Below are 25,575 nucleotides of genomic sequence, written 5' to 3' on the forward strand. Positions count from 1 at the left end.
AACTCGGACATTGTAAATTGAACTTGATCAGGTAACTAGCTCCTTATTAATAACCCAGGTTTTAGTTTACAAAAGTTTACAAATTTATTGAATTTGTCTAATCTTGACTTGTTAATTCTAGTCTATTAATTTTAATAAAATAAGTAAAAATAAGATCAACAATATAAAAAGTTACTTTATTAATTATAACATAATTAATTATTTATTTATGCTAGAATAGTGGAGTTCTAATTGGTGCGGTAAGTAGGCTTCAAGTGAGCATCACTCATTTGAGCAATGTAGTTAATTTTCATGCATCAAAGAGCTAGCAGATGTAAACAATTTGATCAATCGAATTAAACAAATTAAGTGAAAATGTAAGGAACTATATGATGAAAATATGTAAACTTAAAGCCTAAATATGGTATAAATTGCGGCAGTAACTTTTACTTCATATTTCAGTAAGAACCGTTAGAACATGGACAATAAGAGAGGAGTATTTGAACTTACGCAGTAATAACCATTAGAACATGGACAATAGTTAAGAAAAGTGAAATAGAAATACGCTCATTTTAATGGAAAAATGTACATGTTTTTGTCGATAAATGTGATTTTATTAACTAATTAGCTTTCGATATTAATTTATAAGGCAAAAGCTAATGAATGCCCCGGAGGCGTTGGATAAGCTAGTTAAAAGTCTAAAGATTAAATTAAAATGAACATTAATTATACCGATCGACACGTGATGTTGTCACGCTTTCCCAAATTAATACTAATTTAGGTAATATTTTAAATGCTTACTCAACGCCCTGGGCCCTGAGGGCATTTGTTAACAAATAACAACTATAACAAGATCCAATTTGAAAATATATAGTTCAAAGTAACGATAATTTAAATTTTGATAGTTTAATGATGTAACCCTAATGTGTTGGTATACTTTACCATGTAATTTCTTTTGCTTAAATACCTATCTTCACATTAGAACACCTAATTAATCTGGGGAAAATACGACCAATCCTTAATTATTGTCCCTCGTGTGCATCCAACCGTTGTTTTGAGAATAGGAGAGGACCCGACCCCGGCCCCAAAAAAACAAGGCCTTGACTAGGTTCCTATATGGCTAAACATCAATTAAAATCCCTTATCACATCCATAAGCTAATTAAATTGTACGACTCCATCCCACTTTGTATGATCCTTTCCCAACCGACCAGAGTCTTATGTATGGACTATAGTCTGTTACAGCTTATTTTACTTCTTTTTTTTTTCTCCTCTTTTTTCATTACATTATCTTTCTCTCTCCTCCTCTTTTTTCCCTTTCTTTCTCTATCTTAGATTGATCAAATAAATTTCAAGTAATAGCACAAAATAGTGAATTTTCTTGTCTATTATATACTTGAAATTTTAATAACTTTTCAAAAAAAAAAGTAAAAAAATCAGAGATAATCGATGGAGTTCAGTACATCAGCAGAGCGAGTCTGCTATGTCCACTGCACCTTCTGCAACACCATTTTAGCGGTACTCTTTTCTCTCTCTCCTCTTTTTTTATTTATTTCTTTATTTAAGAAAGAAAAAATCTCCCACATATTCTTTATCTTTGAGTTTATTAGATCAGATTTTATTAATTTTTTTTTCTATTTCTGATCAAGTTTTAGGTTTTGCTAAACAAATTAAAAGTTTGTACTAATAAATATATTTTTTCCGTAGATAACAAAAAGAAATGGAGGGTGTATAAGCTACCTTTAACTTTCTGAAAAAAAAATTATGAGTTGTTAATTAAGCAGCCTATGTATGTTAGTATGTATAAAAGTAGGGTTGCAAACCTTAATTAATAAAGTATATATAAATTAGGGTTCATCATCATTCATCAATGAAACAGGTAGCTAGTCTAGCTAATTATTAGTATAATTTAATTTGTTTAGTGTATGTTTAATCCAATGAAATTTCATTTGTACTTCAACATTATTATGATATTGCCTTACAAACTTAACTTATTTATATAAAATCAAGTACAACAAATAATTTTTTTTTTTTTTTTGAATGATGACCACATCTCACTGATCTCAGTCACTTATGATTCTTCATCTGTACCAAAGTGTTGCATTGGTACAGTCTCATTTTTCCTTGGCATGTAAAAAATTGAATTTTTTTTTTTTTAATTTATTTTTAGAAAATAAAAATAAAAATCCTTCCTTTGCTTAAATTAATAACAAAAAAATTTATTTAATGATTTACTTCGTATTAATTTGTACTAAGAGTATAATACAACATTAGTTTTTCTTTCTTAGTATACAAAAATTATTAATTCGTAAATGAATGATACTCCGCATTTCATATGATCTGGATCGATTTATAAGTTAAAATGAGTGAGATCGTTTTCACTTTAACTTTTTTTTTTTTTTTTTTTTTTCCCCTCTTGACTTTTATGTTGGGAAGAAAAGGGGATGTCAGGGTTTGTGAACCCAAGCCAGAACTGCAGCAAAAATGGAAAGAGATTTCTCATTTAGGGTTGTCTTTTTCATGTTGTGTACCACACTTCATGTAACTTTATACTCTACCAAGTATATTCTTTTGATCGCGTTGTTATTCGTTAACTACTCGTAAATCTATTATTCTTAGTACAAACATAGATAACAATTACGGTGACAATTCAATACGAAAAAAATCTGTTATCCACTCTGTTCACACTATTAATTTTATGAGAGTATCATCAATCGAATTATTTTTCGAAACCTAATCTAAGTTATGAATTTAATTCATTGGTAGAGTGTATTTTAGCCTATTGATGTGGTGTGTGGGATTAAATCGACTCGATCCTCATTTAAGATCGATATGTAGGACTTGTATACTACCTCCGGATTATATTATATGCAACTTTGGAATTTTTTATATCTCACAAATAATACCCCAAAGTTGCATATAATACAATCCGGAGGTTGTATATGAAATGTCAAATGTTCAAGATCTTCTCCCACATGGGATTAGGATTGGTTTTGGTGGTACTATTTATTTTCTAGTCCTTAAAATTATACTTTTAAATCAATAAAGTATTTAGTTGAAGTGTATATGTAAATCAATTCTCCTTATTGCTTTTTTCCATTTGGTCCAATCTTAGTAGCTAGGTTTTACTTGATGATAGTTTCTCAACAAATCTAGATCATCATGAGATTGACTGTAGGTCACGCTAATAATGTAATTTGAACTAATAACATGATAGCTAAATCTACAGGACTATGAATTAGTATTTACGACATATTTCATTAAATCTAATTGACTAGCTATTAAAACGCGGCAGGTAAGCGTGCCATGCTGCAGCATGTATAATATGGTAACAGTCAGATGTGGGCATTGTGCCAATCTTCTCTCTGTTAACATTGGACTTTCACCTCCATCTATGCCTTATCAAGATAATTTCCAGGTATAATTTACTTACAATTGATCTCATTTTATTATTTTATTTTTTCTTTCTTTGCAATTATTTGAACAAAGTGTATGTTAAGAAATTAAAATCTATATATAGTTGCTGAGGCAGCACTATAATTATCAAGATGTGAGCAGAGATAGTAGTAGTACTATAACAGGCGGCTCATCGTCTTCAACTATTACTACAATCGCTTCTGATGATCATGATGTTCAACAGACTCGTCCCCCACCCATTCGTCGTAAGTACTTAATTTTTTCAGCTAATCTTAATTCAATTGATATATTTATACTACCTCCGTTAAATGGTATGTGCAACTTTGGGGAATTATTTGTGAGATATAAAATATTCCAAAGTTGCACATAACATTTAACGGAAGTAGTATATGAAATGTTTAGATATTATGGTTTGTTAGTTGTTACTCTTCATAGTTGATCATAGTTAGGTCCCTTTTTGTTTTTGAGGATTTAAAGTCGTATTATGAACTTAAAATTATAGATACATTTATATATGACTATATGTATGTTACGGAGTAATATAATAAACCTGAAAACCGAACTTCAATAGATCTTTAACAGCAACAAACAAGCCCTAATTCTTAGGATTTTTGTTCAACAAACAAGCTAGCCCTATACAAGAAAGTGTTTTGATTTCATGAAATTAACCTAATGAAGATTTGAACATCCAACTTAATTACATATTTGTTCAAATTAAACATAAAAGCATTACTTCGACTTGATCAAAGGGTAACGCAAGCATTAAAACACACACAAACACGCAAACACACAAGAGCTTTAACCATGTTATTTGTTGGCTTGTTGCTTTCTAAGGCATTTAGGTAAACTCTAATTGTCTTATATGTTTATTGTTGAGCAGCCCCGGAAAAGAGGCAACGCGTTCCTTCGGCTTATAATAAATTTATCAAGTAAGGATTACTAAATCTCCATTGCAAGTTCTAGTTAATCTCTCTATTTGTCTACTTATAACATACTTATTCACCTGTTAGTATGAACTTATAATTGTTTGGTTTTCTCATGCTCACTCTTAAATTTTTAATTAAATATGTTGTTAAGCATGAAGCATTTGCTTTTGAAAACATAAAAAAAAAAAAAAAAACTTTTAATACTAATTAATTTGTTACATCTTGAATAATACTGTAAAAATACTAATATACTAATTTGTTACCCCCAATTTTTTATTTTTTTGTTTCCCCTTTCTTAATAATTTGGTTCTCTATTGAAGGGAGGAAATCCAAAGGATAAAAGCCAGCAATCCTGAAATTAGCCATAGAGAGGCCTTCAGTGCAGCAGCTAAGAATGTAAGTCTTTTTATGTTCTAAAAGTAACTTTAATTTTATGTTATTTCACCTAATCTGCTATGATCCGATCTAATCCGACTTGATTGTGTCTATCATACATACATTAAATGTATACATGATTATTACGGAGTACTTGATAAATTCGTCGATTTTACTGCATGTCTATTACACAATTATTATACACTCGTATGTACATAAAATAATAATTAGTTACACCGACGCTGACGTTAGTAAACTGTAGAAGCTAATAGTAAACATAATGTTGGCTTGGCAGTGGGCACATTTTCCTCATATTCACTTTGGCCTAAATCTGGACGGGCAAAGCCAAGCAAGGTTGGACCAACCAGTTTCTGGAGAAGGGACAAACAAGTCTCATGGATTTTACTGAATTAATAATCCTTTCTTATTTACTTTAATTTTTATCAGTCCACACAACAATGTTAATTAGCTAAACTAATCGAGCTTAGCTAATTTTAATCTGTTCTTTATATATAATTATATGTACACAGTTTTTAAAATGACTATATTGTTGTCTATATATGACGTACACTTGTGAGTTGTAACTAATACTTGTATGTTGTACGTGGAGATAATATAATAGGGAATTGAAAAAGTGGGGTTATACTTATATATGAATTTTAATGCATTTTTTAATTATATTGTTTTCCATATATTATGTAGTTGTACTATTCATCTCTTTTGTTTAACTCATATATTCAGTACATTATTACTAATTCAATCTAAGGTAGTACATTTAACATGACATTATATAGGTTAGTACATTTATCATGAAATTATATACGTACTTGAGTATGCAATTAGGTTAAATAATTCATATTATGAGAATTTCCTTTCAATTAGAAATCCTAAATCGATCATGTACGTAGAGGAATTGAGAAGCTTAAGCTAATGGTTGAGGCCCAGGAATATGTTTTATACTCTATCACTCCCTCTCACATGAAAGGCTCTTTGGGCTTGAAATGTGGCCTGGTGCGAATTAATTCCACTTTGAAGGAGGGGCGGATGAGATTCGAACCCGTGACCTTTGTGTCACGCTGGCTCCGATACCATGTTAGTGGACCAACTCAACCAAAAGCTTAAGCTAATGGTTGAGGCCTAGGAATATGTTTTATACTATATCAATCTGCACCATATACAGGCCATAGCTCACTAGCTTGCTAGTTGTTCGCGCCATCATTAAGGTTCCTCAATGACCATCCACAGCATATAGAAAACCCATGTCAATACCAAATACACAATACTGCACAAGCCCTAGCCATTGTGTTAAAGATGTTTTACTACCTCTGTTTCATATTATTTGCAATTAATATGAAGCGAAGAAAGTATTATGGAATATATATTATGACCCTCTTTTCAGCCGAAAATCTTGATATACACTTTAATTTATGACTATTAATCCAATCTAAATTTAATGAAGTCGTTGGTCAAACTTAATTAGATGCATCATGCATGAACTTCTAGTATATGAAGTATGAACTAATTCAAACTCGATGTATAAACTTATTAACCATAATCTAAACTAGTAAATGGAGAACAGTAAATTAGTTAGGGGAGAGAGAAATGCAAATATGAATGAATGAATGAATGAATGATGAAATAATATGGACATTGATAGTTACAGATGCTATACTCAGTGGTCACTATCACCAAACAGTGGGTCCGGGCCCAACTTTAGTCGTCGACAGACAACATCACCAATATTTTCACCGAATTTTATGGACATGATTTTATTTTACATATCAAAACAAAATTTCACGAATAAATGATAAATTCTTCCTTTGGGAATTTCTTCCTACTTCATTTCAATGATGGTAGATTTTACGTGTATTTATTTATGTAGTTAAATGCACAGTGTACTATACATTTACAAGAATATAAATATACAGAGTACTGACTTATGGACCGTCCTAAATTTGTTTGCATGCCCCTGTTTGTACTTCTTTTTTGTACAAGTAGCATTTAGGGCCACTTCAGTTCAGCTCAGCTCTTAATTTACGTCTAATGATATTGCTAATGATATAAAGCCAAATTTCATTCTTTTAAGCTCTTATTACAACGACGACGACAACAACAACAACAACAATAATAATAATAACAATAATAATAATAATAATCAATAAGTAATAAATAATAATAATAATAATAATAATCAATAAATAATAATAATAATAATAATAATAATAATAATAACAATAATAATTGAAATAATAATACTAATAATAATTTTAAATAATAATAATAATCATCAATAAATAATAATAATAATAATAATAATAATAATAATAATCAATAAATAATAATAATAATAATCATCAATAAGTAATAATAATAATAATAATAATAATAATAATAATAATAATATGTACATTTGTATATACACATATGTATAGTAATAAATAATCAATAAATAATCAAAGATCACTAATACGTAGTTAAAAATCACTAATTAATAAGTTCAGTTCACTTCACTTCACTTCAGTTCAGTTCAGTTCAGTTCAACTGAGTTCAGTCAATCCAAACAGGCCCTTATTCGATCTTTTATATTATTACCATAATATTAATCGAGGGTCTGTTCTGATTTACTGAAAACAATTGAATTAAAATCAGCTGAACTGAACAGGCCTGCGTAACTGTGTTTATCATTAATTTAATCATAATGTGCAAATCAATGTTTTTAGGTACTTGATTGGAAGTTGTAAAAAAGACTTGAGATGAAAAATTGTCTATTACATCATGGTTAAATATGAAATATTTTAAGGAAACAAAGATGGAATTTTAATGTGTACAAAATCACGGCTATAATATTATACTTCGTACATTTTTGTTTTAACTTATTATTAAGATTAATTGAGTTTGGACAAAATAAATTCAAGTACTATTAAAAAAAAACATTAAAAAAGATTGAAGATTAATTTTTTTTTTTTTTAACGCAAAAAGATTGAAGATTACACACCCTTATAAGAGGTAAAGGCTACACATAAGATAGCATATTCTAGAATTGAGGTGATTTTTATGCCAGATGTGGTGATTTTTTTAGGGTAATAAAAGAAGTAATAAATTCCTACTCTGTATATTAATGGGGATGACTTTTCACAATAAAATGCGACCAACTTGAATTGATTGGCGTGCTAGTGTATATTATAATATATTTGTTGTATAAAAAGCTTTGCTAAATATAAATTGACTTAAAAAAGAAATTTGGCAACATTATTTACTTTAACAAGGGGAAGAAAATATACTTAATCTCTTTTTCATATTTTCTTTTCCTTTTTGTTATCCTTTTCATGTCATTTCTATTGTCTTTTCCTTGGTGTAACACAAAGTGAATTAGGGTTGACTTTTAAAATGTGAAAGCAACTAGTAATATTTTATTTTATTATTTTAATTATTTGAACTATACTTTGTGAAATTAGGAGAATGCATCTAGTTTTAGCTATGATTCTTGTTAGTCAAAATTAAACCTTTAAAAAAAAATTAATAAGAGATCGAGGATATATATACTTTTGAATTTTAAGGTTTAATACATTTATAATTTACATGAATGAATCATCAATTCAAATATGTATGTATAAATATTTAACACTCACTATTTCTAAAATTTAGTGTTCAAGCTAAGGGTGCTATTGACATGTATGTATAAATAGTGTTCTCCACCCTTTTCTAACAGTCACTTCTGATGATTTCATTAGGTGTCAACTAATGTTTACATTTCTAGGTATTCATAATCATTTCCCTTCCAACTCAATTATCAAAACCCGTATTTTGCGGAAAAAATGTGAAAAGACATAATCATGGTGATTTCATTAGGCTGGGTACATTAAGTAAAGTCGTGCATTGGTCTCAATCAAAACAATTTAAATGATCATTCAAAAGTTTATCATATATAGTAGAATGGCCCCAATCATCAGAGAAAATGAACATTCAAAAGAATTACTTGTATTTCCCGGTTTTTTAAAAAAAAAAAAAAAAAAGAAAAAAGAATTACTTGTAGTATATGTTTAGGATGAAACCCGTAAAAAAAAAAATTTAAATTATTGTACGTGAAATCGTGAATAAAGGAAATGGATCCGATTTTCCACTACATATATGCTCGATTAACTAAATTAAAACAACACTGCATGCACAAAAGTAAAGGGCATAAATGCATAATATATAATTTATGTTTGTGTTTTATCATGGTATATAAAAATGGAATGAGAACCAAAGTGGATGAAATATCAATACTAGATACTAAAAGACACACAATCAATGACACGTGTCATCTCCTGGTGTGTCTTTAATTATTACTATTTTTTTATATAAAGAAATTAAATCTATTAATTAAGGAAACAAATCAATTTAAAAAATAATATTATTTGTTATACATATTCCATATTAATGCAGTATATTTAAAATAAATAGATTTCACAAATAATTTTTCTAAAACAGAAAATTGGACAACTATAAACCAAAAAATATATTCTAAAAAATATTTTGTGATTTGTTTTACAACAAAAAAATATTGCTTGGAATTTTTGCCTACTTTTATTTTTAATTGTACTGTGTATTTAGAAACTACAATTAAAATTTAACATATCACATAATTTTATTTTTCCTCGACTAATTTATGATTATAATACTTATCTGTTAATTATCTATAACGATCACGGTGTTTATGGCACGGGATCTAACCTAGTATAAATAAATAATAATAAAATTTATAAAAAAGGTGAAAAGTACAATTATTAACAAAACTTGAAGAGGAGAAAGTGAATGTAGTACATCAAAAAAGGTGAAAAGTATAATTATAAACAAAAGTTAGAAAAAAAAAAAGTACTCATACAAGGTAAGTGAAATATTCATGATAATTTCAAAAGTATAATTAATATAGTTGATAAAAATGAGGATATAATAGTCTTTACATATTATCCAAAAATAGAAAAGGAACAACATTTTGAGTCTCCAAAGTAGAAAAACATATATAAACAAGAGTATGTAATATGGGATGGGGGGTATTGTTTACACGTATTACAAAGCATGTCAACAATAATTTAGTTGGTTAAAATGCGATAATATTGAATGGTATGGAGTAATATCCTCTATTGAACACCTGAAATTGAATTAAATCTAGTACTCCGTATATAACTACCAGTATATAGTTATATACTGTATCATTGTTCTTGATGCTCTTGTTAATGTAGGCATTGTAGGGTATAGTTGCATATAAGAGTATTATCTAATTAAATTTTTTTTGTTACTCATCATTTTAGGTCTTATTCTCTTAATAAACTACTATACTAAAATCTGTTTTGCTTTATTATGTTGAAATCTGCTGAATAAAAATTTGTTTTGCTCTGTTTAGAAGTTCAAAAGAACTGGACTTTTTTTTTTTTTTTCCTTTACATTTTTCAGCTAGTTTATGTGTTGAGTGGGAAAGAAGGAGATGTCAATGATATCTGCATATACTTACACTATGCTGTTTGAGAGGGGGCTGCTGTTTGTAGTGGCAGACCTCATCAGATCCCTCTTTCTAAATTATTAAAGTTTACAAAAGCAAAACTTTATTTTATGGTATTATTTATACTCCCTCCGTCCTCCTTTAATAGTCCCTTATGAGCATTTTTCACGGGAATTAAAAAACACAAATAAGAATAGAATAATTACATTGAAAAAGTAAATTAAAATTAGGTATAAAAAAAATAGAGAGAGAAAGTAATAAAAGTACATGAGAAAATTAAATTTACATGGAAAAATTAAATTTGTACAAATATTGTTGTAAATTGGAGGAAATTTTGGTAAAAAATTAACATAAAAGGTTGTTAGAAAAAGCAAATGAGGCGAACATTTTGAAACTAAAATTTGTCCATAAGGGACCCAAAAGGCTACACATACAATTGTTGTATGTGGTCCCTACATACAACTCTAATTTGTCATGTTTTGATTGGTTAGAATAATGGGCCCAAGTTCCATTATATTCAATTTATATTTGACTTCTAATTTTCTCCCTTTTTCTAATGATGTGTCAAAATTTTAATGATGTTGTATGTAGGGATAACATACAATGGTTGTATATGCACAGGGGATTATTCGACGGATGGAGTATTTAAAATGATACATGATTGATATTTTTAGGACAATTCATTAACACAAACACTGTACTATATGATTTGACGTTACAGATTCTGCATGCTTGACCTCAAATTGGGTCCCCTTCTATATATCGTATCCTAGCTACCAGATATACAGATTAAAGAGAGAGAAAATTATGTAATTATAATCCACACTAGATATACAGAAAATTAACATGTGTTATAAAACTTATAAACTGTTTACCAAAGGAGTTTACGGCCAACAAATATTAGCCAAATTCTATCTTTTTCAATTCATTTATTTAAAATCTTAAGACCTTATATGTTTCCATTATGTATATATATTTTTTAAGAGATGTCAAAAGTTAAATACCGACTCAAATTCGATTATTAACCGACCCATCTGAACTCGAAAAAATAGTGACCCAAATCCGAACTGAAACCAACCCTAAACCCGAGTTGACCCGAGTATGTGAGATTCGAACCCAAACATGGACTGACCTGGAAATGACCCGACCCGAATGTAACCCGTAAATTATTGCTCTAAACTGAATCCGACTTTAACCGAAATTGACTCAAACCCGTTTTAACCCGTCAAAACCCGAATTCAGCCCGACTTGTTACTAACCTGACCTAAATTCAACCCGACCCGTTCCTAATCCGACCCGAATTTAACCCAACTTGTTACAAACCCGACCCGAAATCAACCCGACTTGTTATTGACCTGACCCAAATTCAACCCAACTTGTTATTGATCCGACCTGAATTTTACCAGAACTATTACTAACCGGGCCGACCCAAAAATGAAACTCGATCTGTTACTAACCAGACTCGAAATCAACATGAATTGTTATTGACCCGACCTAAATTCAACCCAAATTGTTTCTGACCCGATTTCAAATCACCTTAAATGCAATTTAAACCACCTTATTATTGTTGATCAAAGCATTTTGTCTAGGGAGACCAAGTCGGTCCAGACCAGCAAAAGAAAGGAGCATCATCCTCAAATTTAAGAGTTAAATATAGTATATATTTGTTGTATGGTCAAAGGAGATAATTATCTTCCTAAATTATAAACTATAGTTCCCTAGTATATTGCCATATATATTATAATCAAAGGAAATAATTAGCTTGATAAAAATGATAATTATCTATTTAGAGTTAGTTGAACCCGAATATGACCTGACTTGGAAATAACCCGACCAGATTGTAACCTGCAAATTATTGACTTGAACATAACCCGACTTGACTCTGAGAATGACCCGACTTGGAAATGATCCAACCTGATTATAAACCGCAAATTATTGCCTTGAACCGAACCCGAGTTGAACACGAAAATGACTAGACTTGAAAATGACCCAACCTGATTATAACCCGCAAATTATTGACGTGAACCAAACCCGACTCAAACCCGAGAATGACCCGACCTGATTCTAACTCGCAAATTATTGACTTGAACCAAACACGACTCGAACCCGAGAATTACCCTAACCCGTTTTAACCCATGAAAACCCGAATTAAACCCGAACTATTGTTCACCCGACCCGAATGTAACCCGACCTAAACCTGACCCAAACCCGATAAGAAGTATGACCAAACGTGGCCCATCTCAAACATGACTCAACCCAAACCCGACCCGCATAGGTTATGGAATTAATCTGAATTGACCTAACCCGAGTTGACCCGACCCACTCTTACCGACCCAAACCCGAACCATTTACCTAAATTGACAGCTATACCCCAAAACTCCAAACTTTCTCAAAAAGCGTGGATATTAGCCTTCAACTATGGAATTTTTTGACTTTTTTTGCCCGGAAATAAAAATTGCCGAAATATTTATTATGGTCCCTAATACCCACTAGGAGTCCAATTGGCTGGGTGGAACCATCCAAATTGCCTTTAAACGTCCAATTTACCGATTTATAACTTGCACCGATTTCATTGATTCAAGCCTACAATGAACAATTATGACAACATATAATGATCATATATGGTTCCAAACGGCATTATATGACACCGAGATGTATCCCCTAAAATCTCAAGCATTTTCGACACCGGGCCCCAAAACCTCTCAAATTTCCCAAAAAACATGGATATTAGCCTTCAATTTTGGAATTTTTTGACTTTTTTTTGCCCAGAAATAAAAATTGCCGAAATGTCTACCATGGTCCCTAATAACCTCTGGAAGTCCAATTGGGTGGGTGGAACCATCCAATTTGCCTTTAAACGTCCAATTTACCGATTTACAACAAACACCGATTTCATTAATTCTTGCCTACCACGAACATTTATGACAACATATAATGATCATATATGGTTCCAAACGGCATTATATGACTCCGAGATGTATCGCTTAAAATCACAAGCCTTTTCGACACCAGGCCCTGAAACCTCTCAAATTTCTCAAAAAACGTTGATACTAGCCTTCAATTTTGGAAAATTTTAACTTTATTTCACCCGGAAATAAAAATTGCCAAAATGTTTATCATGGTTCCTAATATCTTCTCCGAGTCCAATTGGGTTGATGGAACCATCCAATTTGCCTTTAAACGTCTAATTTACCGATTTACAACTTGCACTGATTTCATTAATTTAAGGCTAACACGAACATTTATGACAACATAAAATGATCATATATGGTTCCAAACGGCATTATATGACACCGAGATGTATCCCCTAAAGTCTCAAGCGTTTTCGACACCGGGCCCCGAAACTTCTCAAATTTCTCAATAAGTGTGGATATTAGCCTTCAATTTTGGAATTTTTTTTACATTTTTATGCCCGGAAATAAAAATTGCCGAAATATTGACCATGTTCCCTAATACCCTATGGGAGTCCAATTGGGTGGGTGGAATCATCGAATTTGCCTTTAAACGTCCGATTTACCGATTTACAACTTGCACCGATTTCATTAATTCAAGCCTATCACGAACATTTTTGACAACATATAATGATCATATATGGTTCCAAACAGCATTATATGACTCCGAGATGTATCCCTTAATATCTCAAGCATTTTCGACATCGGGTCCCGAAACTTCTCAAATTTCTCAAAAAGTGTGGATATTAGCCTTTAATTTTGGAATTTTTTACTTTTTTTTGCCCGAAAATAAAAATTACCGAAATATTGACCATGTTCCTCAATACCCTCTGGGAGTCCAATTGGGTGAGTGTATCCATCCAATTTGCCTTTAAACGTCCAATTTACCAATTTACAACTTGCACCGATTTCATTAATTCAAGCCTATCACGAACATTTATGAAAACATATAATGATCATATATGGTTCCAAATGACATTATATGACTCTGAGATGTATCCCTTAATATCTCTCCAAAATTTCTCAAAAGCGTTGATATTAGCCTTCAATTTTTGGAATTTTATGACTTTTTTTCATCGGAAATAAAAATTGCCGAAATGTTAATCATGGTCCTCAATACCATCCGAGAGTTCAATTAGGTGGGTGGAACCATCCAATTTGCCTTTAAACGACTAATTTACCGGTTTACAACTTACACTGATTTCATTAATTCAAGCCTACAACAAACATTTATGACAACATATAATGATCATATATGGTTCCAAACAACATTATATGACTCAGAGATGTATCTCCTAAAATCTCAAGCCTTTTCGACACTTGTCCCCGAAACCTCCAATATTTCTCAAAAAACGTGTATATTAGACTTCAATTTTTGAATTTTTTTTACTTTTTTTGTTTGTAAATAAAAATTGTCGAAAGGTTCACCATGGTCCCTAATTCCCTCTGGGAGTCCAATTGGGTGAGTGGTACCATCCAATTTTATGGTTCTCCATTGAGGCTCCTTCTGATATTTCTATCTTCCATTGAAGCTACTACTAAGGTAATATTATGGTTTCTTTTTATAATTATATCGAATATCAATTTTACAATCTACTTTAGGGATGACCGATGATTGATTTTCAGTATACTCAATTTAGGTCCTTTTAAAATCGATTATCTATTGAACTATGGTTTGTAATTACTAAAGTCGGTATTGTTTCTAGAGAAGAAAATTATGAACTTAATTTGATATTTGAATCTATTTTGCTTTTAATTTTAGGATGGAATCAAATTCACCCTTGGTCACGGTGGGTCACGTGACCTAGTAAAGAATAACAAAAAAAATTAAAAACAAAAAAGCTGAACGAAGGAATTGAAGAACGATTTCCCTAGAAATTGTTTAAATCAAAATTAATTCCTACTTTGGGTCGTTTTAAAAACAAATTCCCTGTACGATGTCCACGTAGGATCGGGTTTTATCTTGCATGTTGGTTCAATGTAGAACCGCAATTGGTGTTGGCGGTTGTATTTGTAAAACCAACATCAGTATTAGCGGTTCTTACTACAAATTTTTTGAGTTTTTTCACTTTATGACAGGCCCACCTCCCACCATAGACTGATATAATATAGGAATTCCAAACCAGAAAAGCTATTAACTAATTAAAAAATAAGACCTACTTACTGCATGCATTAAACATAGGTAGAGATTAGAGAAGCCAAAGTACTATAACATAGAGACAAAAAATAAACCACTGCAATACACCTTCAATTAAACCCTAAAATGATAATTGTTCAAGTTCATGAATTTTTCAACTCTATGCCCAAAAATTAACCATAATTTCGAATCTATTTAAGAATAAAACAATATATTCATGATGAATTATAAAATTACCAATGAAAATAATTAGGGCTAACCTGAGATATACGAATGACGATTGGGATGACGATAATCAGGTGGTGGTGCCACCGTACTCACGACGTTGAAGACTGTTGGCAATGACAATTGACGATTGATAGAATTATGGTTAAGAGTATTGCCCTAATTTACTATTGTGAAAAAGGACTAAGTGAAGAAGATGATCGTGGGAGCATAGAACCAAGTAAATAAGAATACAAAAGGTTAGGCATTAAAAAAAGGAAAAAACATGTCATCAATTTTATTAATAAACCGCCAATGTTGATTGCGGTTTTAATGATAAAACCGTTATTACCGCTAGCGGTTTTACATATTAATTTTTTTTAAAAAAAAATAGTGACCCGATCCTACGTGGACACCGTACATGGAATTTGTTTTTAAAACGACCCAAAGTAGGAATTAATTATGATTTAAACAATTTCTAGGGAAATCGTTCAGAATTGAATGGAAAAAAAAACAAACACTCTTCTCTCTTCTGCCGTCGATCGCTCCGCCCCGCCGGCCGCCGCACCATCCAGCCACCTCTGCCCGCACAGCCGTACCACTCCTACAGCCTTGTTGCGTGCCCTTTGACTTTTCTAGGTAAGTTAATTGATTTTTTAAGTTTTTAAATTCGGATTATACACAAATTGTTGACTTATTAGGTTGATTTTGTACTTAATTGAGTTGTTTATGTTATTTAATCTAGTCAATTTGTGTGTTTTGTTCTTTGAAATTGTGATTTGTTATTAAATTTATCAAATTAGGGAGTTAGGGTTTCTGATTTTTTTTAGGAATTGATAATATTGAATTGCCGATTTTTTTTTCTCTTCTGAAAATTGATATTATAATTGACAATGGGCTAGTAAATTTGATGATTTCATATTTAATCTATGAAATTAGGGGTTAAGATTTAAGAACTTAGGGTTTCTTACTTTTCATATTTAATCTATGAGCCTAGGGCTACTGCTATGTTAATGTTAATGTTAAGGTTCTGAAAAAGTAATGCTTTTTTTTTTTTTTTTTTTTTTTTGGGTGAAAATACTGACTAAATTCTTAAGTTTACCCCATATACAATGTCTACGAGTAAGAAGAAATGGGTAGATGTTGAACACCCAGAATATGTCGAGTTTATGAAAAGTATCGCGGAAGATGATTCAGATCCTTGGTATGCTGAACGCGCCAAGGAAATACTGGAATCAGATTATTGTGAGCCTCGTAATCCTCATATTCCAGCATCTCCTTTGTTTGAGTTGTCGTCTATCAAAATCTCCAGGAACTTGTTTCTAGATATGGATGTGAGAAAGGGATATGTTAATGATGTTCGGGGACTCAAATTTGGTGTTGTAATTGAATTCTATGGTCATATTAGATTGGTTGATGACAATGGAAATGTGTTTACCCTCTTCAAGTTAGATCGCAAAGATGCCAAAACCATGGTTTTGGAAGATACTTTCTCGCTTATTCTTCGAAAATCTCAACTAGGTACCCCTCGATGTCTTCCAAAACACCTTGGGCTACATATTTTACTCAAAGATAGGATCCGAGATGTTGTATTCTGTGAAGATTAGGCGTTCTTATATTTCTCTGAGGGTGATTGTAACGACTTAATTCTAAACACAACCTATTTCAGTGATCCTATTCCTGAAAGCCCCTTTAGAAGTGCCCTTAAAATAAGCTGCACAATATCATATTGTGCATTACTTGCTTGTGTAAGTGTTACTTTTCTTAGTGTTGTAAGTGGAAGTGATCAAATTGATTCCGAGGAAGTGAAATTGAAACTTGGAGCATCAATTATACTTGGGAATAGGAAAGTGTTCCATGAGCTTCTTGACGAGTCTTTGAATTTAAAATTTGGGGTTTCTACTGAGTTGTGTGTGTTAGCTGTGCCAGCATACTCGCCATTACAAATCTTAGCTGATTTGAAATTCGATGGCGAAGAGACTATTGTAAGTGAATTGGAATTCATTCCAGTGGATACACGTTATGGGGACGAGTATGAAAAGGAAATTGTTGGGCAAAAATGTAAGATGTTAGTGAATGTGACTTGGAAGCATGCTTTCGATAAGCTACCAGAAAACTATCTTCGAGAGTGGAATGATGCTCCTAGTGATGATGAAAGTGAAGAATTAGATTGGAAAGAAGGGAGTAGTTTTGAGGAGAAACAAAAAAGTCTTGAGGAGGTGGGTTTATTTATGTTTTCTTGTTGTTCCTTTGCTATTTTGCTACTTTTTTTTTTTTTTTTATCAGATCTAATGTTTATTATTCTTTTGGCTACAGCTCATGGAGATGACATCCAATGAAACTGGTGTTTATATTCAACCACAGCTACAATCATTGTGCGATAAAAAGTGGTAAGTGGAAATTTTGATATGTACACATTATTTGAATTCTGAATATTTCTCTATACATATACATGTTAAAATTGTTAATTTATTATTGTTATTTCGATTTAGAACATTTTTGTAAGACAAAATTGGTAGACTATAAAGCTGAGTGATAAAGGGTGGTCTTTTTTTTTTTTTTTTTTTAAAAAAATTTATTTTTTAATTGATCTAATCTTGATTTTCCAGGCTCACAAATTCCTGCCCCGAAGAGCTTGTGGAGTTATTTTGTGTTTCCATTTGTTCTTTTGATGACTTAGGTGATGTTTTGAGTCTCACTGGAGAAATGGATGCATATGAGATCATTGAAATCAAGAATTGCTTTAGTGTACACGAGTTGGAAGTTGGCATCTTATATCCGCAGCTATCTCAATATTGTATCACAGCTCCTAATTTTGGTATGTTTTTTTATTTGGAGGATGCTAAAGGTCATCAAATCAGCAGAGGATTTTTGGAATATAGTGAAAGGATTCTGCCCGAGTATAATAGACGTTTGTGCTCTATAGTTCCGGGTAAACACAGTTATGCGGCCGCATATTATACAGTATTTCAGGATGCAACACAAGCTAGAGTAAAATTTACATTATTGACGCCTGAGAAAGGAGGTGAATGTCGTGTTTGTGGGAGTATTAATGGTAGGTATAGCAACTACAATTACTCCACCAACTATGAGAAGAACTACTTTCAAAGTATTCTTTATGAAAAGGGCAAGTCTGTGTTGATAAAGGGTGGTAATGAACTACCTTTGAGAAAATCTGTGATTGCTGTGCCATCAATTGCTTCACTTATTTTAAAAGTTGATTTGAATATTTTGGTTAAGGGTGAGTGTGTTGAAACAATAAGGGGTAAGGTATCATTCAAGCCTCGAGATTGTGATACCGAAGATCTCAATGAGCAACAGATAATCAACGGGTTGAATTCATCGTCAACCTATTGTTTATTAGTCTCTGTGGTATGGGGTTATCAAGAATTTGTCCAGAAATTTGATAATTGTAGCATTTCTTCTTAGCAACAATTTCACCTCTATTGTTGTTATTAGTGTTTTCTATATGATATCAATGAGTTATTACAAGTTTTATTTATGTACTATAATTTTCTTATTCTAGTTGCAGTTGGATTATCATTATTTGTGTTATAATTTTTTTTTTGTTTGTTCACTATGTTTTTATTGTACGAATTATGCGTTAGAATGGTAGATGAAGACCTAATTGATGTGGGTTACCCCGTATCAGAGTTTTCTTCGTCTAAATTTGTAAGGAATGACCCCTAACCAAAGCCCCGGTTGATAGGGTGGTTAAAGTTGAATGTTTTTTTATTTTTTTTGACATGAAAAGTTGAATGTTCCAAGTGCTTGAAATGTTATAAAACAACTTCTTCAGGTAATGACCCACCTAACTAAACACATACTCAACCTACTAAAAACCTTGATTAGATTGTACAAGCATGCTTAAGCTTGCATGATGAAAGATAATCTTTATTTCTTTGCAAGAGTCTAAAAGTTATTTTCAGGTTTCGGCAAGAGCATGGTTTATTAAGGGCTTCCAGTTAGTGGGGAAGAAATGATTGGTGAAGGAAGCTCAACTCAACCTTTGTTTTTTTGATCAAGAGGTTTAAGTTTGTAGTGCCATACTGTGAAAAGCAATAAAAGGATCTTAAAGTTGCTCTTCAGTTATGAGTCGTGGGCTTCCGCATTTAGAGACCATATTGTTCATGGTCATAATATGTATGCCCAGATCCAGTTACTGCTCAGTCATACGAGTCTCTCGTTTGCTTCCAAAGAGAGAAGTTAAGTTGAGGATGAGATAGCTAAATATGAGGTGTTTTCAGAGGCTGAATATGTGAGGAAGTGTGTTGAAACTTGTGCTGCTAGTTCTGAAGCACCTGCTATTGCTAAGATCTTTGCTGTCCCTACAAAGGTGATTCCTCATAAGGGTCTAGATGGGGGTTTCGAATGACTTTACTGATAAAAAAATGGGAACGACACAGAGTCAGATGAATATTTTCTTGCATTTGCTAGAATTTATAGTGGAAGCCTTGATGCTGAGCAGTAAAATCTATGTTCTTTCATCGTTGTATGATCCACTAAAAGGAGAAGCATTTGCAGGAAGCGGAATTGCAGTCATTGTATCAGATGAAGGGCCAGGGTCTTGCACCTGTTGCATCTGTCACGGCTGGAAATGTGGTAGCTATGAGAGGACTAGGGCATCATGTCTTACAAAGTGCGAAACTTTCATTGACAAAGAACTGTTGACCTTTCTAGAGTTTGATGTTCAGGTTTACCAATTCTTAAAAGTTGTCCTTGAGCCCTTTGATCCAGTAGATATGTATGCACTTATGAGGGGTTGTGAAGGTTTCTGTCTCATCTAGGGGAGAAAATGTGCTTGCTGCTGCTGGAGAGGTGCACTTGAGAGATGGATGCATTAAGGATTTGATGGAAAGATTTGTCTCGACCACTTGTCTCCTACAAATAGATTATTGAGGGTGAAGAACCTAATATATTAGATAATTTGGAAGTATTGTCTGGAAATACAGAATATGTTGAAAAGACAACTTCTGATGGAAGTTGCACTGTTAGAGTGCCAGCCATGAAGCTTCCAAATGCTCTAATGAAGTTGCTTAGTGAGAATTCTGACATACTTGGGGAAATCATTAGTGGTAAACTTGGTCAGACTTATAAGAAGTTGGATTCACAGATAGGTTCTATTGCTGAAGATGGCGAGCCCCTTGAAGCATTCAGGAAAGGCATCAGGGATGCTGTGGAAAGCGATATTGTTTCTGCAGTTGCAGAAAACAAAACTGATCTGATTCAAAAGTGTCTTTACCCATCTGATCAATCATTGTGCAAAAAGGAGTGTTGCATCTGCGTAACTTTAAATCAGGATAATGATGCCATGACATTGGGTTTTCTAGGATCACTTGGTGCTTTTAAATGGGAAGGGCTTGATGGTTCTTGAGTCCCTTGGCCTCTAATAAAAGACTGCCTAGGTTTGTGTTTTTGTTGCTTAAACATGTGTACACTTTCTCATTTATGTGTCAAGCTATCCTCTTAACAAGTTCGATGATGCTCTTCAGAAGAAAGAAATTGAGGTTGCTCTGTTGTTGGGGCATTTAGGAGGGAATAGCGTAAAGACATGGCATTGCAAGCATCACTGCTGAAAACCAGGTAGCTATGCAGCTGGTATGTAGCAAAAGGACCTTATATGCTATCAATCTATTCAATATTCATTTAATTCAGCTCTTGTCAGACTCTCAGTAGTGTTATACCATTTTATCAAACCTTTACTCCCACTCTTCTAACAAGGCTTTGTTAGAGCAGAGCAAGGAGGGGAAAGGGTCAAATGGTACCGTTTGAATTACACAGAAGCGGTTACTGTAGGCCCATGACCTTTCTGGCATCTTAATCCAATTATAAAAATTTATCCATTGGGGACTTTCAAGTTTGTGAAAAATGAATAATATTAAATGTGTACCGTGCTGGTATGCTATCCATTCTGTCCCTGTTGCCTGTCTATCATGTGATTGGATTTCTTGTCTCTCTAAGCCACAGAGTAGTAAGAACAGAGATCCTCAAGGGTTACCAGTTGCTGGTATCTTTGTATTTCCAACAATGATAATCGCAATCCTCTTTGTATGTTTCAAGAAAATTACTAAATATACTTTAGGCCAACACGCGACAGCTAATATGTGTGCTGCTTGACAGATTACAATCTTTCTGTGAGGAAGGTGAATGAGAGAGAAAGATCGAACAGATCAACACAATGCAGAAATTAATCAATCTCATTTTATGCTCTCTTCTTGTAAATGACTAGCAGGCTTGACTACAATTTCTTAAACAATGTGCAGTTACTTGAAGCAATTTATTGCAAGTTTATGCATGAATCAGAACCATCAAATGCTCAGGTGCCTTTTATGACTTTTTTGTTAAGGTTTTTTGTCATCGTGTTTACTTCACTTATAAAGCGTGACATGAATCAGCAGAAAAGGAGTTCTTGTTTGCTGACAGACAGCTGAGCGATTTGAACCAACTCAACTCTAACAAGGTAGGATGTCATACTCGTGTGATCTGTTCCTATAGGCATTAGGCAACCTTTAACTAGTACTAATTTAGATCACCTCATGTTCAAAAGGACATTGATAAAAAAATACTTTTATATTGTAGCTATTGAGTGCTCACTATAAATCTAAATACGAATTCTGGGGGAGCAAATGATAAATGCTAGGTATTTAGCAACGACCATAGTTTGATGCTAACAGTAATACATTCAAAATCAAATTTGAGTGATAATTTGGTCCGTCCATTCGCTTATGATAGTAATAATTTGCCCAACATACTTAGGAAATTACTTCAGCACAAAAAGTATTGGAATCTCGTGAATGCACAAATTCTTCTAAGGTACTATCTTCCTTTATTTAGTTGCATTGACTCCGAGATGTATCCCCTAAAATCTCAAGCCTTTTCGACACCTGGCCTCGAAACCTCAAAAATTTCTCAAAAAGCGTAGATATTAGCCTTCAATTTTGGATTTTTTAACTTATTTTCGCCAGAAACAAAAATTGCCGAAATGTTTACCATGGTCCCTAATACCCTCTAAGAGTCCAATTGGTTGGGTGGAACCATCCAATTTTCCTTTAAACGTCCAATTTACCGATCTACAACTTGCACCAATTTCATTAATTCAAGCCTACCACGAACATTTATGACAACATATAATGATCATATATGGTTCCAAACGACATTATATGACACCGAAATGTATCCCCTAAGATCTCAAGGCATTTCGACACCGAGCCCCGAAACCTCTCAAATTTCTCAAAAAGCGTGGATATTAACCTTCAATTTTGGATTTTTTTGACTTTTTTTTGCCAAAAAAAAATTGTCGAAATGTTTACCATGGTCCTTAATATCCTCTGGGAGTCCAATTGGATGGGTGGAACCATCCAATTTGCCTTGAAACGTCCATTTTACCGATTTACAACTTGCACCGATTTCATTAATTCAAGCCTACCACAAACATTTATGACAACATATAATGATCATATAAGATTCCAAACGGCATTATATGACACTGAGATGTATCACCTAAAATCTCAAGCATTTTCGCCACTGGCTCCAAAACCTTTTAAATTTCTCAAAAAGCGTGGATATTAGCCTTTAATTTTGGAATTTTTTAACTTTTTTTTGCCCGGAAATAATAATTGCCGAAATGTTTACCATGGTCCGTAATACCCTCTGGGAGTCTAATTGGGTAGGTGGAACCATCCAATTTGCCTTTAAACGTCCAATTTACCGATTTACAACTTGCACCGATTTCATTAATGCAAGCCTACCACGAACATTTATGACAACATATAATGATCATATATGGTTCCAAACGGCATTATATGACTCCGAGATGTATCCCCTAAGATATCAAGAATTTTCAACACCGAGCCTCGAAACCTCTCAAATTTATCAAAAATTGTAGATATTAGCCTTTAATTTTGGAATTTTTTGACTTTTTTTTGCCCGGAAAAAAAAATTGCCGAAATGTTTACCTTGGACCTTAATACCCTCTTGGAGTCCAATTGGGTGGTTGGAATCATCCAATTTTCCTTTAAACGTCAAATTTACTGATTTACAACTTGCACCGATTTCATTAATTCAAGCCTACCACAAACATTTATGACAACATATAATGATCATATATGGTTCCAAACGGCATTATATGACACCGAGATGTATCCCATAAAATCTCAAGCATTTTCGACAGCGGGCCCCGAAACCTCTCAAATTTCTCAAAAAGCGTGGATATAAGCCTTCAATTTTGGAATTTTTTGCCATTTTTTTTGCCCGAAAATAAAAATTTCCGAAATGTTTACCATAGTATTTAATATCCTGGGAGTCCAATTGGGTGGGTGGAAGTGTGGAACCATCCAATTTGCCTTTAAACAACCAATTTACCGGTTTACAACTTGCACCGATTTCATTAATTCAAGCCTACCACGAACATTTATGACAACAAATAATGATCATATATAGTTCCAAACGGTATTATATTATCCCAAAATGTATTCCATATAATTTCAAGACTTTTCGACACCGGGCCCCGAAACCTTCAAAATTTCTCAAAAAGCGTGGATATAACCTTCAATTTTTGAATTTTTTGACTTTTTTTCGTCCGGAAATAAAAATTGTCGAAATGTTTACTATGATCCTTAATACCCTCCGGGAGTCTAATTGGGTGTGTGGAACCATTTAATTTACTTTTAAACGGCCAATTTACCGGTTTACAACTTGCACATATTTGCCGGTTTACAACGACCAATTTAATTAACTTGCACCGAACCCGACTTGGACCGAAATTGACCTAAACCCGTTTTTACCTGTCAAAACCCGAATTTAACCCGACTTGTTTCTAACTTGACCTGAATTCAACCTGACCCATTCCTAACTAGACCCGAATTTAACCCAACTTGTTACAAACCCGACCCAAAATCAACCCGACTTGTTATTGACCAGACCCAAATTCAACCCGACTTGTTATTGACTCAACCCGAATTTTACCATACCTATTACTTATCCAACCCAAAAATTCAACCTGATCCGTTACTAACCCGACTTGAAATCAACACGACTTGTTATTGACCCGACCTAAATTCAACCCAAATTGTTCTTGATTCGATTTGAAATCACCCAAAACGCAATTTAGGCCACCTTATTATTTTTTATCAAAGCATTTTGTCTAGGGAGACCAAGAAAATATAGGCCAACAAAAGAAAGGAGCATCATCCTCAATTTTAAGAGTTAAATATAGTATATATTTGTTGTATGGTCAAAGGAGATAATTATCTTCCTAAATTATAGACTATATTTCCCTAGCATATTGCCATATATATTATAGTCAAAGGAAATAATTAGCTTGATAAAAATGATAATTATGTATTTATAGTTGGTTGAACCCGAATATGACCTGACTTGGAAATGACCCGACCTGATTGTAACCTTGAAATTATTGACTTGAACATAACCCGATTTGAATCCGAGAATGACCCGACTTGGAAATGACTCAACCTGGTTATAACCCGCAAATTATTGACTTGAACCGAACCCGAGAATGACCCGACTTGAAAATGACCTGAACTGATTATAACCCGCAAATTATTGACTTGAACTGAACCCGACTCAAACCCGAGAATGACCCGACCAGATTCTAACCCGCAAATTATTGAATTGAACCGAACCCGACTCGAACCCGAGAATTACCCTAACCCCATTCACCCGACCCGAATTTAACCCGACCTAAACCCGATCTAAACCCGATAAGAAGTATGACCCGACATGACCCGACTCAAGCATGACCCAACCCGCATAGGTTATGGAATTAAGCTGAATTGACCCAACCCGAGTTGACCCAACCCAAACCTGACCCGTTTACTGGAATTGACAGCTCTAATTTTTTTTCTTTTATAAATAGTTTTCTTCTAAATAATCTGTTTTGGATCTTTTATTATTGTATAGGTTAGTTTTGTTCTAAATAATAATACGAAATATTATTACCGATAAAAACAGAGCAAAAAAAGAATGCTTTTAATTCCACACCTGAAAGTCTGAACTCTGAAACACAGAACTTATAAGGTCGTGTGAGTGTGATTTTTTTTTTTTTTTTTTTTTTTTTTTAAAAAAAAAAATTTATTAGTTGTTACTCGTA

At 32.9% G+C, this 25,575-nt stretch overlaps 2 protein-coding genes across 2 annotated transcripts; both read left to right on the top strand.

Annotated features, from left to right (window-relative positions):
- Positions 1-1,162: 1,162 nt before the first annotated feature.
- LOC145621192 (putative axial regulator YABBY 2) lies at positions 1,163-5,353 on the top strand. The gene is made up of 6 exons (XM_081675932.1): positions 1,163-1,496; positions 3,274-3,396; positions 3,499-3,640; positions 4,276-4,324; positions 4,642-4,717; positions 4,992-5,353. The coding sequence occupies exons 1-6, from the start codon at positions 1,428-1,430 to the stop codon at positions 5,103-5,105; spliced, it is 573 nt and encodes a 190-aa protein (XP_081532058.1). The 5' UTR covers positions 1,163-1,427; the 3' UTR covers positions 5,106-5,353.
- Positions 5,354-15,955: 10,602 nt separating this feature from the next.
- On the top strand, positions 15,956-18,987 carry LOC145624698 (uncharacterized). Its single transcript, XM_081677789.1, has 4 exons — positions 15,956-16,106; positions 16,565-17,686; positions 17,784-17,857; positions 18,077-18,987. Exons 2-4 carry the CDS (start codon positions 17,534-17,536, stop codon positions 18,894-18,896), a joined length of 1,047 nt encoding a protein of 348 aa, XP_081533915.1. The 5' UTR covers positions 15,956-16,106; positions 16,565-17,533; the 3' UTR covers positions 18,897-18,987.
- Positions 18,988-25,575: the final 6,588 nt, after the last annotated feature.

The sequence above is a fragment of the Chenopodium album genome, chromosome 3, assembly GCF_948465745.1.
Source record: "Chenopodium album chromosome 3, dcCheAlbu1.1, whole genome shotgun sequence".
Classification (NCBI taxonomy): domain Eukaryota; kingdom Viridiplantae; phylum Streptophyta; class Magnoliopsida; order Caryophyllales; family Amaranthaceae; genus Chenopodium; species Chenopodium album.

Excerpts from the sequence above, each read along its gene's own strand:
- LOC145624698 (XM_081677789.1), top strand. The coding sequence starts at position 17,534 with ATGTTAGTGAATGTGACTTGGAAGCATGCTTTCGATAAGCTACCAGAA. Across the intron at positions 17,687-17,783 it reads AACAAAAAAGTCTTGAGGAG|CTCATGGAGATGACATCCAA; the intron begins GTGGGTTTATTT and ends TTTTGGCTACAG. Across the intron at positions 17,858-18,076 it reads TCATTGTGCGATAAAAAGTG|GCTCACAAATTCCTGCCCCG; the intron begins GTAAGTGGAAAT and ends TTGATTTTCCAG.
- LOC145621192 (XM_081675932.1), top strand. The coding sequence starts at position 1,428 with ATGGAGTTCAGTACATCAGCAGAGCGAGTCTGCTATGTCCACTGCACC. Across the intron at positions 3,397-3,498 it reads CTTATCAAGATAATTTCCAG|TTGCTGAGGCAGCACTATAA; the intron begins GTATAATTTACT and ends ATCTATATATAG. Across the intron at positions 3,641-4,275 it reads TCGTCCCCCACCCATTCGTC|CCCCGGAAAAGAGGCAACGC; the intron begins GTAAGTACTTAA and ends ATTGTTGAGCAG.